Source organism: Triticum urartu, chromosome 7A (genome assembly GCF_056163025.1).
Source record: "Triticum urartu cultivar PI428250 chromosome 7A, HENAU_Tu73, whole genome shotgun sequence".
NCBI classification, from domain to species: domain Eukaryota; kingdom Viridiplantae; phylum Streptophyta; class Magnoliopsida; order Poales; family Poaceae; genus Triticum; species Triticum urartu.
The window spans coordinates 204,492,009-204,508,926 of NC_141879.1; the positions used below are offsets into that span (position 1 = coordinate 204,492,009).

Consider the following 16,918-nt stretch of genomic DNA (forward strand, 5'->3'; position numbering starts at 1 on the left):
ATCAGTAGTGGAGCCCAGTTGGGGTCGATCGGGAATCTGTGTAGCTTTTGGGGTAGTCTTCTTTTATTTTGGTTCCGTAGTCGAACCTTGAGTGTATTTGGATGATGTAATGCTTTATTCATGTATTGTGTGAAGTGGCGATTGTAAGCCAACTATGTATCTCTTTCCCTTATGTATTACATGGGTTGTGTGAAGATTACCTCATTTGCGACATTGCTTTCAATGCGGTTATGCCTCTAAGTCGTGCTTCGACACGCGGGAGATATAGCCGCATCGAGGGCGTTACACTACCGGTCGCCCCACTCCTCCTCCCCACAATCCCCACGTCTCTCTCCCGTTCCCAGATCCAGATCGGGGGAACGAACCTCCCCATGGCGCCCCGACCCTATCGACCATCCCCATCACCTCGACGCCGCGCGGAACGCCTCCACCACGGCCACCTCGTCGTCGACCACTTCACCGCCTCGCCTCCTCTTCGTCGTCGCCTCGTCCTCGTCGTCCACCCCACGCCCCGCTGCCTAAATCCCTATGGCCCCCGTGAGCTCACCCTCTCCTCTTCTCTCCTTCGCACGCGCGCCCCTCGTCCCTGCTCGCTCACCGCGGCCCGCATCCCCGCCGGCCCCCGCGCCCTTCGCTCGCTTCTGAGGCCTCCGCCCCGGGCCGTGCCCTCCCCGCTCCTGCCAGCCACCTCCCCGTAGCTACAACCGCCTTCCAGAGCGCTCGCTCGCACCTCCCCGTAGCTTGCAGCTCGCTGCGCCGGCCGCGCTCAAGCGCTCGCGCGCGCCATACCTTCCATGGTCACGCCCCTCCTCCTCACCGCTCCCCATCACGCGCCGCTGTCGCCTGCAACCGCTCGCCATGGCCGTGCTGGTGGTTCACTCCGGCACGCGCTCTCCCCGATCCCCTGGTGCGCCGAGCCGCGCCCGACCTCCAGGCCGCGCGCCCACGCGCCGGCCTTGCGCTCCCCCTGGCCCGCCCACATGCAGCTTCGCAGGCGGACGCCCGCTGCCTCTGGTGCCCCGGCCCGGCCTCGCCCTACCCCGGCCGGTGCCCCTCTGGGTGCCGCAGTGCACGCAAACGGGCGCCACGCCCGCTAGCAACCCCGCCCAGTTGGCCCCTGGGGCCTATGACATGGGGGCCCCACGCGCCTAGAACGTTTACAAAAAAGAAATAATAATAAAATTAATTAATTAATTAACTTAATTAATCTTGATTAATTAAACTAAAACAATTAATTAAACTAATTAAACATAATTAGATTAACCAAATAACTAATTAAACTAACTACTATTAGTTAACAGTGTATGACAGTGGGACCCACATGTCAGTTTGACCAGGTCAACGGTCAACGTTGACTGCTGACATCATGCTGACGTCAGCGTGCACCGTTCTGGATAATGTTGGATTAAAATAATTAAATAAATGCTAAAATTAAATTAAAACTTTTAAAATTAATATAAAATAAACCGTAGCTCGGATGGAAAAACTTTGTACATGAAAGTTGCTCAGAATGACGAGACGAATTCGGATTCGCAGCCCGTTCGTCCGCCACGCATACCTAGCATAGTGAAAACGCAACTTTCCCCCTCTGATTCATCTGTCCAAAAACGCGAAACACCAGGGATATTTTCCCGGTTGTTTCCCCCTTCACCGGTATCACCTCATACCGCGTTAGGGAACCCCTAGCACCATTTCTTGACATGGCATGCATCTTCGCGCATATGTTTGCTTAATATTTATTGTTTCTCCCCCCTCTTCTCTCGCTAGACACCGAGACCGACGCCGCTGCTACCCAGTACGACTATGGTGTTGATGACCCCTCTTTCTTGCCAGAGCAACTAGGCAAGCCCCCCCTTGATCACCAGACATCGCCTATTCTTCTCTACTGCTTGCATTAGAGTAGTGTAGCATGTTACTGCTTTCCGTTAATCCTATTCTGATGCATAGCCTTTCATTGTTGTTACAACTGTTGATACCTTACCTACAATCCTAAATGCTTAGTATAGGATGCTAGTTTATCATCAGTGGCCCTACATTCTTGTCAGTTTGCCATGCTATACTACCGGGCCGTGATCACGTCGGGTGTTGATCACGGGTATATACTATATACTTTATACATATTACATATTGTGACTAAAGTCAGGTCGGCTCGTTGAGTACCCGCAAGTGATTCCGATGTTGGGGGTTGAAGGGGCAGGTGGTTCCACCCAGGTAGTGGTGGGTCTGGGTTCCCGGCGGCCCCCAACTATTACTTTGAGGCATAGCGACAGGGCAGGCTGAGACCACCTAGGTGAGAGGTGGGCCTGGCCCTGGTCGGCGTTCGCGGTTACTTTAAAATAACATGCTTAACGAGATCTGGGTATTTGCTCTGAGTCTGGCTACTGGCCTATACGCACTAACCAACTACGCGGGAACAGTTATGGGCACTCGACGTCGTGGTATCAGCCAAAGCCTTCGTGACGTCTGCGATTGAGCGGCGCGCACCGGGTTGGACTGGAACACCTGCTCTTGTATAAGGGAGGCCAGGTCTGCTCACCAGCCGCGTACGCAACGTGCAGGTGCGCAATGAGCTATGGGCCCAGACCCCTGCGCCATAGGATTTAGACCGTCGTGCTGACCTCTCTGTTGTGCCTAGGTAGGGCTGCGACGTGTTGATCTTCCGAGGCCGGGCATGACCCAGAAAAGTGTGTCCGGACAAAGGGGATCGAGCGTGTTGGGAAATGTGGTGCACCCCTGCAGGGAAGTTAATCTATTTGAATAGCCGTGATCTTCGGTAATAGGACGACTTGGAGTTGTACCTTGACCTTATGACAACTAGAACCGGATACTTAATAAAACACACGCTTCCAAGTGACAGATACAACCGGTGATCGCTCTCTCACAGGGCGACGAGGGGAGGATCATCGGTTAGGATTATGCTATGAGATGTTACTTGGTGAACTTACCATCTACTCTCTTCTTCTGCTGCAAGATGGAGGTTACCAGAAGCGTAGTCTTTGATAGGACTAGCTATCACCCTCTTATTCTGGCATTCTGTAGTTCAGTCCACATATGTTACCCCTTCTCCATTTGATACCAATGCATACCTATGTAGTGTAGTTCCTTGCTTGCGAGTACTTTGGATGAGTACTCACGGTTGCTTTGCTCCCCCTTTCCCCCTTCCTATACCTGATTGCTGCGACCAGACGATGGAGCCCAGGAGCCAGACGCCACCGTCGACGACGACTCCTACTACACTAGAGGTGCCTACTACTACGTGCAGGCCGCTGACGATGGCCAGGAGTAGTTTAGGAGGATCCCAGGTAGGAGGTCTGCACCTATTTCGATCTGTATCCCAGTTTGTGCTAGCCTTCTTAAGGAAAACTTGTTTACTTATGTCTGTACTCAGATATTGTTGCTTCCACTAACTCGTCTATGATCGAGCTCTTGTATTCGAGCCCTCGAGGCCCCTGGCTTGTAATATGATGCTTGGATGACTTATTTTATTTGTATAGTTGTGTTGTGATATCTTCCCGTGAGTCCATGATCTTGATCGTACATGTTTGCGTGTATGATTAGTGTACGATCAAATTGGGGGCGTCACATCTACTCTCTGTTTTGCAGGTTGTTTCGGTCTAGAGGTTATTCCTTCGAGCGTGCCGTTTTGATAGGCCCTGTAACGTCGTGGTGTTGTTGGTTGCTTCGCACGGTAAGCTATAACCTGATTGATTTCCTGTTCTTGGTTATAAGATTATTTTTCATGCCCTTCAGTATATATGCTCATGCGTTTGTCCCTTTGTGTGGTGTGCGTCGGTATTTTCTCGGTTTTCCTTAATGTGTCATTACTACAGGCATGTTTATCCTGCGCTCTTCCCATGTGCCTCTGTTTGAGGCTGTTGTGAGCTACTGTCGACTACCGTTCCATTCATATGTTCGAGAGGTGGCATATGATGGTTCTCTACTTGGAGGGGTTGAGATCGATGTTCTTGTTAGCGAAGATGTAGTACGGTGCCAAACACATTTTTTCTGGGGCAGTTCGTTTGACGGCTGCTCCTCTTTATATGATCAGGCTGCTTATCAGGCGGTCCGGTTTTTACAGGGCGTTTATGGCTTTGTTATTGCGGATTACAATTATGATAGCATGCTAGCGTATAAAGGTGCTGCGCTAGTCGGCTGTGGTGCTTGCAGGCGCGCTTGCTCGGTCTACCTGGCCTTTGGTGCATTCAGGTGGACACAGGAACACCGCTGGTGTAAATGCGAGTGTTCAGCTCCAGCTGTTGTATTCGCAGTTGGTTGGTTCGGTTGGTGAGTTCTAGGGGCTAGTTAGGAGAGTGTGGGTAGGCTGTGTCAAAATTATTATAGTGTTCTATTAGGGATCTCTGTAATAAACAGTTCAACTTTGTCATTAATTGAGGGTTCTTTAATTAATCATCCTGTCTAGGTTGCTCCTCTTTGGCATTTGTCTGTGTTTACATCTTCTGCCTTCGCTGTTGTTTTATCTCAACATGTAGTACTTGCATTCATGTCTTCTCATTGTTGGTGATGGCTCGTCGTCGCCGTGTGTTACATGCTCTTGCTGTTGGTGTTCTGGGTCTTCGTAAGAGAAAGAGTACGTTGTCTTGTGTGGTCATTTGTTTATGTTTTGTTTGGTATGCACGTGTTCACTTGTGTTGGTTCTGTCGGTTTCCCAGGGGATGGTTGGTTCCCTGTTCTCACTCCTGCCATGTCGGCTAGAAACCGAAAAAGGCGTAAGTTACTTAGGACCCTTCATCGCCACGGTGTTACAGGTGCTGGTCTGCATGTCCGTGGGTGCATATTTATTTTGTTTGGTTGGTATGTTTCGGGTGTTGTTTCTCACAACAAACGCGTGTGTAGATCTTGGGTTTATAGATGGGTTACCAGATGAGTTGCCAGCTGATTGGACCGGGTTTCCTGCCGAGGTTGTTGACAATCTCAAAGGTGCTGGCTGTTAGGTTCTTGATAATTGTGCTTTCTCCTTTTCTTATGATGGCTGGCCTCTGAGTATTGCGTTTTCTGCAGCGTCCTATAAGGACAGGTCTTACTATGGTCCTCACGAGTATCAATACCCCCATTGTAAGGCCTCTTTTTGGTTTGAGGAGAGGGTCAAGTCGTCTTCTTCATGGGTGCAACGTAAAATCGTTTATAACCTTTGTTGCAAAGGTGGAAAAGTCGTTGTTAAACCCTTCAAGGAACCACCCGCTTTGTTGAATCGCTTGTTATCTTATGATGGTGATCGTGTTTCCAAGCAATTCCTGGCTAAGATACGACAATACAATTGCATGTTTGCATTTACATCTATGGGGGTGACCATTGATCGTTCGTTAGAGGGTACGCGGGGTCCTAACCTTTACAAGATTTGTGGTCAGGTCCATCACTGTATTGGTTCTCTTTTTCCATCGAAAATGAGTCGCCTAAATTCGCTAAGATGTATATTTATGACACTGCTAATGAAGTGGACCATAGGATGAATGCAGTCAATGTAGATGGTACTTCCTCGGGACAGTTAGGTCGTTCTATTGTGGAGGGTTTAAAGGATATGCTTGACCAGAACAATTCTTTGGTTAAGAAGTTTAGGATGGCTAAAGAGAGGTTAGAGGAGCATCCAGCTGAGCGTATAGCTATTAGGATCATTGCGCCTGGTGAAGGTGATGGTCCACAGTATAACCTGCCCACGGCTAATGAGCTGGCGGCCCTGGTTGTTGGTGATTTTACTTTAGACGCATCTTCTCGAGATATCATGATACATGATAGGGTTGAAGGGCTACAGCAAATTAATTCTTTGCATCCAGCCTATATGCCATTGCAGTATCCGCTGTTGTTCCCGTATGGTGAGAGAGGTTTCCAAATTGATGTTCCATATAAAGGATTGTGAGCCGGGGAAAAAACCAGGGGTAAAGTTACTATGCAGGACTATTACTGTTATGTGTGTCATTATTGCACGGAACAACCAAATCCTTACTTATATATGTTATGGGTCTTTGTCTTCACAAATTGTTGTTGACTGTCGTGCTTGCATTGATGAGCAGCGACTTTGGTACATACTTAGGCACCAGGATGATTTTCGATCTGAGCATATGCAGGGTGTTACAGATGCAGTTGGCCAGGGTTATGTCAATGGCTGGTCTGTTGGGAAAAAAACCATTTGCCCGTCGAGTCATACTGGTGGGAAACGTTACTTTCAGGAGAACTTCCAAGATGGTCTTGCAATCTGTCGAGTGCATGGTGCCCCTGATATTTTTACTACTTTTACGTGTAATCCAAAGTGGCTTGAGATCGCTGAGGCCTTACTGTTAGAACCTGGACAAAAGCCATGTGACATGGCTGACATTGTTGTTAGGGTCTTTAGCATGAAACTTGATGAATATCTAGATCAGATTAAGTCGGGGCGTGCCTACAGTCCTATAAAGGCTGGTGCTGTCTTTTCCCCTTTCAGTTGGTCTGCTGTCTGAGATTTTCTGCTTAGTGCATATGTGTTTCTCTGTTTATTTTGACCTGCTATTGTTTTTGCTTTTCAGTTCTATACAGCGTTGAGTTCTAGAAACGGGGACTGCCACATGCTCATATCCTTGTTTGGTTGAAGGGAGATCATTCAAAGGTTAGTGCAGATGTCATTGACCTTTGTGTGTGTCAAGATCTGATACGTCTCCAACGTATCTATAATTTTTGATTGCTCCATGCTATATTATCTACTATTTTGGACATTATTGGGCTTTATTATCCAGTTTTATATTACTTTTGGGACTAACCTATTAACCGGAGGCCCAACCCAGAATTGCTGTTTTTTGCCTATTTTAGGGTTTCGAAGAAAAGGAATACCAAACGGAGTCCAAACGGAATGAAACCTTCGGGAATGTGATTTTCTCAACGAACAAGACCCAGGAGACTTGGACCCTACGTCAAGAAACAAAAGAGGAGGCCACGAGGTAGGGGGCGCGCCTACCCCCCCAAGCGCGCCCTCCACCCTCGTGGGCCCCCTGTTGCTCCACCGACGTACTCCTTCCTCCTATATATACCTACATACCCCCAAATGATCAGATACAGAGCCAAAACCCTAATTCCACTGCCGCAACTTTCTGTATCCACGAGATCCCATCTTGGGGCCTGTTCCGGAGCTCCGCCAGAGGGGGCATCGATCACGGAGGGCTTCTACATCATCGCCATAGCCCCTCCGATGAAGTGTGAGTAGTTCACCTCAGACCTATGGGTCCATAGTTATTAGCTAGATGGCTTCTTCTCTCTTTTTGGATCTCAATACAATGTTCTCCCCCTCTCTTATGGAGATCTATTCGATGTAATCTTCTTTTTGCAGTGTGTTTGTTGAGACCGATGAATTATGGGTTTATGATCAAGTCTATCTATGAATAATATTTGAATCTTCTCTGAATTCTTTTATGTATGATTGGTTATCATTGCAAGTCTCTTGGAATTATCAGTTTGGTTTGGCCTACTAGATTGATCTTTCTTCCAATGGGAGATGTGCTTAGCTTTGGGTTCAATCTTGCGGTGTCCTTTCCCAGTGATAGTAGGGGCAACAAGGCACGTATTGTATTGTTGCCATCGAGGATAACAAGATGGGGTTTTCATCATATTGCATGAGTTTATCCCTCTACATCATGTCATCTTTCTTAAGGCGTTACTCTGTTTTCATTAACTTAATACTCTAGATGCATGCTGGATAGTGGTCGATGAGTGGAGTAATAGTAGTAGATGCAGGCAGGAGTCGGTCTACTTGTCTCGGACGTGATGCCTATATACATGATCATACCTAGATATTCTCATAACTATGCTCAATTCTGTCAATTGCTCAACAGTAATTCGTTCACCCACCGTAGAATGCTTATGCTCCTGAGAGAAGCCACTAGTGAAACCTATGGCCCCCGGGTCTATCTTCATCATATTAATCTTCCAATACTTAGTAATTTCCTTTGCTTTTATTTTACTTTGCATCTTTATCATAAAAATACCAAAAATATTATCTTATCATATCTATCAGATCTCACTCTCGTAAGTGGCCGTGTAGGGATTGACAACCCCTTATCGCATTGGTTGCGAGGATTTATTTGTTTTGTGAAGGTACAAGGGACTCGCGCGTAGCCTCCTACTGGATTGATACCTTGGTTCTCAAAAATTGAGGGAAATACTTACGCTACTTTGCTGCATCATCCCTTCCTCTTCGGGAAAAACCAACGCAGTGCTCAAGAGGTAGCAAGAAGGATTTCTAGCGCCGTTGCCGGGGAGTCTATGCAAAAGTCAATATACCAAGTACACATCAGAATCCCTATCTCCCGCATTACATTATTTGCCATTTGCCTCTCGTTTTCCTCTCCCCCACTTCACCCTTGCCGTTTTATTCGCCCCCTCTCTCTCTATCCTCCCTCTCTTTCTCTATTTGCCTCTTTTTGCCCGCTTGCTTTTTGTTTGCTTGTGTGTTGGATTGCTTGCTTGTCACGATGCCTCAAGATAACACTAAATTGTGTGACTTTACCAATACCAACAACAATGATTTTATTAGCACTCTGATTGCTCCTCTTACCGATGCTGAATCTTGTGAAATTAATACTGCTTTGCTGAATCTTGTCATGAAAGATCCTTTTTCCGGCCTTCCTAGTGAAGATGCCGCTACCCATCTAAATAGCTTCGTTGATTTGTGTGATATGCAAAAGAAGAAAGATGTGGATAACGATATTGTTAAATTTAAGCTATTTCCTTTTTCGCTTAGAGATCGTGCTAAAGCTTGGTTTTCGTCTTTGCCTAAGAATAGTATTGATTCATGGAATAAGTGCAAAGATGCTTTTATCTCTAAGTATTTTCCTCCCGCTAAGATCATCTCCCTTAGAAACGATATTATGAATTTTAAGCAACTTGATCATGAACATGTTGCACAAGCTTGGGAGAGGATGAAATTAATGATATGTAATTGCCCTACTCATGGTTTGAATTTGTGGATGATTATACAATTTTTTTATGCCGGATTGAATTTTGCTTCTAGAAATCTTTTAGATTCGGCCGCGGGAGGCACTTTTATGGAAATCACTTTAGGAGAAACTACTAAAATCCTAGATAATATTATGGTTAATTATTCTCAATGGCATACTGAAAGATCTACTGATAAAAAGGTGCATGCGATGGAAGAAATTAATGTTTTGAGTGGAAAGATGGATGAACTTATGAAATTATTTGATAGTAAGAGTGTTTCTTCTGATCCTAATGATATGCCCTTGTCTACTTTGATTGATAATAATAATTAATCTCTGGATGTGAATTTTGTTGGTAGGAACAATTTTTGTAACAACGCGTATAGAGGAAATTTTAATCCTAGGCATTATCCTAGTAATCCCTCTAATAATTATGGTAATTTCTACAACAATTCTTATGGAAATTATAATAAGATGCCCTCTGATTTTGAATCTAATATTAAAGAATTTATTACTTCGCAAAAGAATTTCAATGCTTTGCTTGAAGAAAAATTGCTTAAGATTGATGAGTTGGCTAGGAACGTTGATAGAATTTCTCTTGATGTTGATTCTTTGAAACTTAGATCTATTCCACCTAAGCATGATATCAATGAGTCTCTCAAAGCCATGAGAATTTCCATTGATGAGTGCAAAGAAAGAACCGCTAGGATGCGCACTAAGAAAGATGCCTTTATAAGAGCGTGTTCTTCTAGTTCCTATGAAAATAAAGATGAAGATCTAAAAGTTATTGATGTGTCCCCTATTAAATCTTTGTTTTGCAATATGAATCTTAATAATGATGGGACTGATTATGATCCACCTTTACCTAGAAGACGTTCCAAGAATTCGGAGTTTTTAGATCTTGACGCTAAAATTGATGAAAGTGGGATTGAAGAAATTAAAACCCTAGATGTTGCTAAACCCACTATTTTGGACTTCAAGGAATTTAATTATGAAAATTTCTCTTTGATTGATTGTATTTCCTTGTTGCAATCCATGCTAAATTCTCCTCACGCTTATAGTCAAAATAAAGCGTTCACTAAACATATCGTTGATGCCTTGATGCAATCTTATGAAGAAAAACTTGAATTAGAAGTCTCTATCCCTAGAAAACTTTATGATGAGTGGGAACCTACTATTAAAATTAAAATTAAAGATCATGAATGCTATGCTTTGTGTGATTTGGGTGCTAGTGTTTCCACGATCCCAAAGACTTTGTGTGATTTGTTAGGTTTCCGTGATTTTGATGATTGCTCTCTAAACTTGCACCTTGCAGATTCCACTATTAGGAAACCTATGGGAAGAATTAATGATGTTAATAGGAATCATGTGCCCGTAGATTTTATTGTTCTTGACATAGATTGCAATCCTTCATGTCCTATTATTTTTTGGTAGACCTTTCCTTAGAACGATTGGTGCAATTATTGATATGAAGGAAGGAAATATTAGATTCCAATTTCCGTTAAGGAAAGGCATGGAACACTTTCCTAGAAAGACAATTAAATTACCTTATAAATCTATTATGAGAGCCACTTATGGATTGCCTATCAAAGATGGCAATACCTAGATCTATCCTTGCTTTTTATGCCTAGCTAGGGGCGTTAAACGATGGCGCTTGTTGGGAGGCAACCCAATTCTATTTTTATTCCTTGATTTTTGCTCCTGTTTAATAATAAATAATTTATCTATCCTCTGTTTAGGTTGTGTTTTTTGTGTTTAATTAGTGTTTGTGCCAAGTAGAACCGTTGGGGAGACTTGGGAAAAGTCTTGTTAATCTTGCTGTAAATACAGAAACTTTAGCGCTCACGAGAACTGCTGCCATTTTTATTTGGAAAGTGCTATTTAGTTAATTCTTTTTGCAGATTATTAATAGATAAATTCCTTACGTTCAGCAATCTATTTTAGAATTTTTGGGGTTCCAGATCTTGCGCTAGCTACAGATTACTACATACTGTTCTGTTTTTGACTGATTCTGTTTTTCGTGTGTTGTTTGCTTATTTTGATGAATCTATGGCTAGTAAAATAGTTTATAAACCATAGAGAAGCTGGAATACAGTAGGTTTAACACCAATATAAATAAATAATGAGTTCATTACAGTACCTTGAAGTGGTCTTTTGTTTTCTCTCGCTAACGGAGCTCACGAGATTTTCTACTTTAAGTTTTGTGTTGTGAGGTTTTCAAGTTTTGGGTAAAGATTTGATGGATTATGGAACAAGGAGTGGAAAGATCCTAAGCTTGGGGATTCCCATGGCACCCCCAAGATAATCTACGTACACCTAAAATCCAAAGCTTGGGGATGCCCCGGAAGGGATCCCCTCTTTTCGTCTACTTCTATCGGTAACTTTACTTGGAGCTATATTTTTATTCACCACATGATATGTGTTTTGCTTGGAGCGTCTTGTATGATTTGAGTCTTTGATTTTTAGTTTACCACAATCATCCTTGCTGTACACACCTTTTGAGAGAGCCATACATGATTTGGGATTTGTTAGAATACTCTATGTGCTTCGCTTATACCATTTGAGTTATATAGTTTTGCTCTAGTACTTCACTTATATCTTTTAGAGCACGGTGGTGGATTTGTTTTATAGAAACTATTGATCTCTCATGCTTCACTTAGATTATTTTGAGAGTCTTAAATAGCATGGTAATTTGCTTAAATAATCCTAATATGCTCGGAATTCAAGAATAGTAAAAGAACTTTCTTATGAGTGTGTTGAATGCTATGAGAAGTTTGATGCTTGATAATTGTTTTGAGATATGAAGATGGTGATATTAGAGTTATTCTAGTTGAGTAGTTGTGAATTTGAGAAATACTTGTGTTAAAGTTTGTGATTCCCATAGCATGCACGTATGGTGAACCGTTATGTGATGAAGTCAGAGCATGATTTATTTTTTGATTGTCTTCCTTATAAGTGGCGGTCGGGGACGAGCGATGTTCTTTTCCTACCAATCTATCCCCCTAGGAGCATGCGCGTAATACTTTGCTTTGATAACTTGTAGATTTTTGCAACAAGTATATGAGTTCTTTATGACTAATGTTGAGTCCATGGATTATACGCACTTTTCTCACCCTTCCATCTTTGCTAGGCTCTCTAATACCGCGCACCTTTCGCCGGTATCATACACCCACCATATACCTTCCTAAAAACAGCCACCATACCTACCTATTATGGCATTTCCATAGCCATTCCGAGATATATTGCCATGCAACTTTCCACCATCCCGTTTATTATGACACAATTTATCATTGTCATATTGCTTAGCATGATCATGTAGTTGACATCGTATTTGTGGCAAAGCCACCATTAATAATTCTTTCATACGTGTCACTCTTGATTCATTGCATATCCCGGTACACCGCCGGAGGCATTCATATAGAGTCATAATTTTTCTAAGTATCAAGTTGTAATTGTTGAGTTGTAAGAAAATAAAAGTGTGATCATCATCATTATTAGAGCATTGTCCCAGTGAGGAAAGGATGATGGAGACTATGATTCCCCCACAAGTTGGGATGAGACTCCGGACGAAAAATAAAAAAAAGGGAAAGAAAAGAGGCTATAAAAAAGAGAAAAGGCCCAAATAAAAAAATGAGAGAAAAAGAGAGAAGGGCAATGTTACTATCCTTTTACCACACTTGTGCTTCAAAGTAGCACCATGATATTCATGATAGAGAGTCTCCTATGTTATCATTTTCATATACTAGTGGGAATTTTTAATTATAGAACTTGGCTTGTATATTCCAATGATGGGCTTCCTCAAATTGCCCTAGGTCTTCATGAGCAAGCAAGTTGGATGCACACCCACTTAGTTTCTTTTGTTGAGCTTTCATATACTTATAGCTCTAGTGCATCCATTGCATGACAATCCCTACTCACTCACATTGATATCTATTGATGGGCATCTCCATAGCCCGTTGATACGCCTAGTTGACGTGAGACTATCTTCTCCCTTTTTTTCTTCTCCACAACCACCATTCTATTCCACTTATAGTGATATATACATGGCTCACGCTCATGTACTGCGTGAAGATTGAAAACTTTGAGAACACCAAAAGTATGAAACAATTGCTTGGCTTGTCATCGAGGTTGTGCATGATTTAAATATTTTGTGTGGTGAAGATGGAGCATAGCCATACTATATAATTTTGTAGGGATAACTTTCTTTGGCCATGTTATTTTGTGAAGACATAATTGCTTTGTTAGTATGCTTGAAGTATTATTATTTTTATGTCAATATTAAACATTTATCTTGAATCTTTCGGATCTGAATATTCATACCACAATTAAGAAGAATTACATTAAAATTATGCCAAGTAGCACTCCGCATCAAAAATTCTGTTTTTATCATTTACCTACTCGAGGACGAGCGGGAATTAAGCTTGGGGATGCTTGATATGTCTCCAACGTATCTATAATTTTTGATTGCTCCATGCTATATTATCTACTGTTTTGGACATTATTGGGCTTTATTATCCACTTTTATGTTATTTTTGGGACTAACCTATTAACCGGAGGCCCAGCCCAGAATTGCTGTTTTTTTTGCCTATTTTAGGGTTTTGAAGAAAAGGAATATCAAACGGGGTCCAAACGGAATGAAACCTTCGGGAATGTGATTATCTCAACGAACAAGACCCAGGAGACTTGGACCCTACGTCAAGAAACAAAAGAGGAGGCCACGAGGTAGGGGGCGCGCCTACCCCCCAGGCGCGCCCTCCACCCTCGTGGGCCCCCTGTTGCTCCACCGACGTACTCCTTCCTCCTATATATACCTACGTACCCCCAAACGATCAGATACGGAGCCAAAACCCTAATTCCACCGCCGCAACTTTCTGTATCCACGAGATCTCATCTTGGGGCCTGTTCCGGAGCTCTACCGGAGGGGGCATCGATCACGAAGGGCTTCTACATCATCACCATAGCCCCTCCAATGAAGTGTGAGTAGTTCACCTCAGACCTACGATTCCATAGTTATTAGCTAGATGGCTTCTTCTCTCTTTTTGGATCTCAATACAATGTTCTCCCCCTCTCTTGTGGAGATCTATTCGATGTAATCTTCTTTTTGCAGTGTGTTTGTTGAGACCGATGAATTGTGGGTTTATGATCAAGTCTATCTATGAATAATATTTGAATCTTCTCTGAATTCTTTTATGTATGATTGGTTATCTTTGCAAGTCTCTTTGAATTATCAGTTTGGTTTGGCCTACTAGATTGATCTTTCTTGCAATGGGAGAACTGCTTAGCTTTGGGTTCAATCTTGCGGTGTCCTTTCCCAGTGACAGTAGGGGCAGCAAGGCACGTATTGTATTGTTGCCATCGAGGATAACAAGATGGGGTTTTCATCATATTGCATGAGTTTATCCCTCTACATCATGTCATCTTGCTTAAGGCACTACTCTGTTTCCATTAACTTAATACTCTAGATGCATGCTGCATAGCGGTCGATGAGTGGAGTAATAGTAGTAGATGCAGGCAGGAGTCGGTCTACTTGTCTCGGACATGATGCATATATACATAATCATACCTAGATATTCTCATAACTATGCTTAATTCTGTCAATTGCTCAACAGTAATTTGTTCACCCACCGTAGAATACTTATGCTCCTGAGAGAAGCCACTAGTGAAACCTATGGCCCCCGGGTCTATCTTCATCATATTAATCTTCCAATACTTAGTAATTTCCTTTGCTTTTTTACTTTGCATTTATCATAAAAATACCAAAAATATTATCTTATCATATCTATCAGATCTCACTCTCGTAAGTGGCCGTGTAGGGATTGACAACCCCTTATCGCGTTGGTTGCGAGGATTTATTTGTTTTGTGCAGGTACGAGGGACTCACGCGTAACCTCCTACTGGATTGATACCTTGGTTCTCAAAAACTGAGGGAAATACTTACGCTACTTTGCTGCATCATCCCTTCCTCTTCGGGGAAAACCAATGCAGTGCTCAAGAGGTAGCAAGATCCCAGATCCTCTTGTTGATCCACTGGGGTATTCATTAGTTTCTGAGTTTATGATGCATGGCCCGTGTGGCGACATGAATGATAAGTGTGTTTGTATGAAAAAAGGCGTCTGCTCTAAGCATTTCCCTAAGAGTTTTCAGGATATGACGACCATAGATGAAAATGGATTCACTTTGTATAGGCGCCGTGACAGCGGGCACCGTGTGTTTAAAAATGGTCACTATCTTGAGAATAGACATGTTGTACCTTATAATATGACCTTACTGAAAAAGTTTCAAGGGCACATCAATGTTCAGTGGTGTAACAAAACACAAGTTATGAAATATCTATTTAAGTATGTCACGGAAGGCCCAAATTTTTCAAAAGTGGTTTTGGAAAGAGCCAATGCTGAGAGCAATGATGATCATGCTTCTGCCTCTGATGGAGTGGATGAGATTAAAGAATATCGAAGCTGTAGGTATATATGCGAGTATAGTGGTTTGTGGCGTATATATGGTTTTATTATACACGGAAAGATTCTCTTTGTTGAGCGTTTGGTTGTTCATTTGCCAAATATGAACTTTGTTAGTTTCAGTGCCCAGGCAAATCTAGAACCAATAGCTGATTCTCACTTCCTAAGAAAAATAATGCTCACTGAGTGGTTCAAAGCTAATTTAGAGTTTGAGGAAGGTTTAGGATTAACGTATTCTGATTTCCCTACTAAATTTACGTGGGATAGTGCTGATAGGTCATGGCATATTAGAGAGGGCTGCCAAAAGATAGGTCGCATTTACTATGTTCACCCAACAGGTGGCGAGCTATATTACTTGCGGATGCTTCTTATGATTGTAAAAGGAGCAACGAGTTATGAAGACCTTAGAACCTTTGAGGGTGTTGTTTACGGTACTTTCAAAGAGGCGTGCGTAGCTAGAGGTTTACTGGGTGATGATCTAGAATGGTACCATGCATTTGATGAAGCGTCTGTCTGGGGTTTTGGGCCAAGCCTTCGACAGTTGTTTGTTACTATGCTTATTCATTGTGGGGTTAGGGATGAGAGATTGTTCTTTGAGCGGTACTGGGTTACGCTTGCTGATGATATTAAACATCATGTTAGGCTTGCCATGGGTAATCTTGAATATGAAATGCCAATTGACCAACTTAGAGACCTGTTGCTTGAGGAGCTGACTGGTGTGTTTGTTAAAAATGGGGCTCAGATAAACGACTTCAATCTCCCTCCTAAAACATCCTTTGAAATGACTTTCTACGAGAATAGGTTGATCCGTGAGGAACTGTCGTATGACTCTGAAAAACTTGCAAAGGAAGCGATAGTTTTGCTTGGGATGCTTAATGTTGATCAACGAGCTGCTTACCAGACTATTGTTGGCTGTGTTTTACAAGAAAATTCTGGTGTTTTCTTCGTCTCTAGGTATGGTGGCACTGGGAAAACTTTTCTGTGGAATGCTATAATCTCTCTTCTCAGGGGACAAAAAAAATTGTTTTGACTGTTGTGTCTTCGGGTGTTGCGGCTTTGTTACTTGCGGGTGGTAGGACTGCTCATTCTCGATTTAAAATACCTATTTTAATAGACCAGACCACCCTGTGTGATATCAAAAGAGGCACACACTTGGCCAATCTTATAAGAGATACCTCTTTGATCATCTGGGATGAAGCACTTATGACAAGCAGAAGATGCTTTGAGTGCTTAGATCGAACTTTGCGTGACCTTCTGTCCTATGATGATCCTTTTCTTGCTGATGTTCCATTCGGGGGGAAATTGTTGTCTTAGGAGGTGACTTTAGACAAATATTACCTGTTATTGAAGGTGGGTCTAGACCAGAGATTGTCGATGCAACCATAACAAATTCTCCTATTTGGAAATCTGTTTTGGTCCTACGTTTGTCCATCAACATGTGTCTCTCAATGCCTGGTGTGGATCCTGTGTTACAACAAGGTGTGTAATTCTTTAGTAAGTGGGTGTTAGATCTTGGAAACGGAAAACTCCCAGCAACCAAAAGGGAAG

General features: G+C 42.9%; 1 protein-coding gene and 1 pseudogene across 1 annotated transcript in view; both read left to right on the top strand.

Moving 5' to 3' along the window:
* The window catches only part of LOC147959023 (uncharacterized), a 28,263-nt gene extending 21,685 nt beyond the window's left edge, over positions 1-6,578 (top strand). Inside the window, exons 5-6 of the mRNA XM_087532419.1 lie at positions 3,604-3,688; positions 6,516-6,578. Of these exons, the coding sequence (XP_087388545.1) occupies positions 3,604-3,688; positions 6,516-6,578 (148 nt within the window). The remainder of the gene's footprint in view (positions 1-3,603; positions 3,689-6,515) is intronic.
* An 8,895-nt stretch (positions 6,579-15,473) lies between these two features.
* LOC147959024 (uncharacterized) lies at positions 15,474-16,684 on the top strand (annotated as a pseudogene).
* The last annotated feature ends 234 nt before the right edge of the window (positions 16,685-16,918 follow it).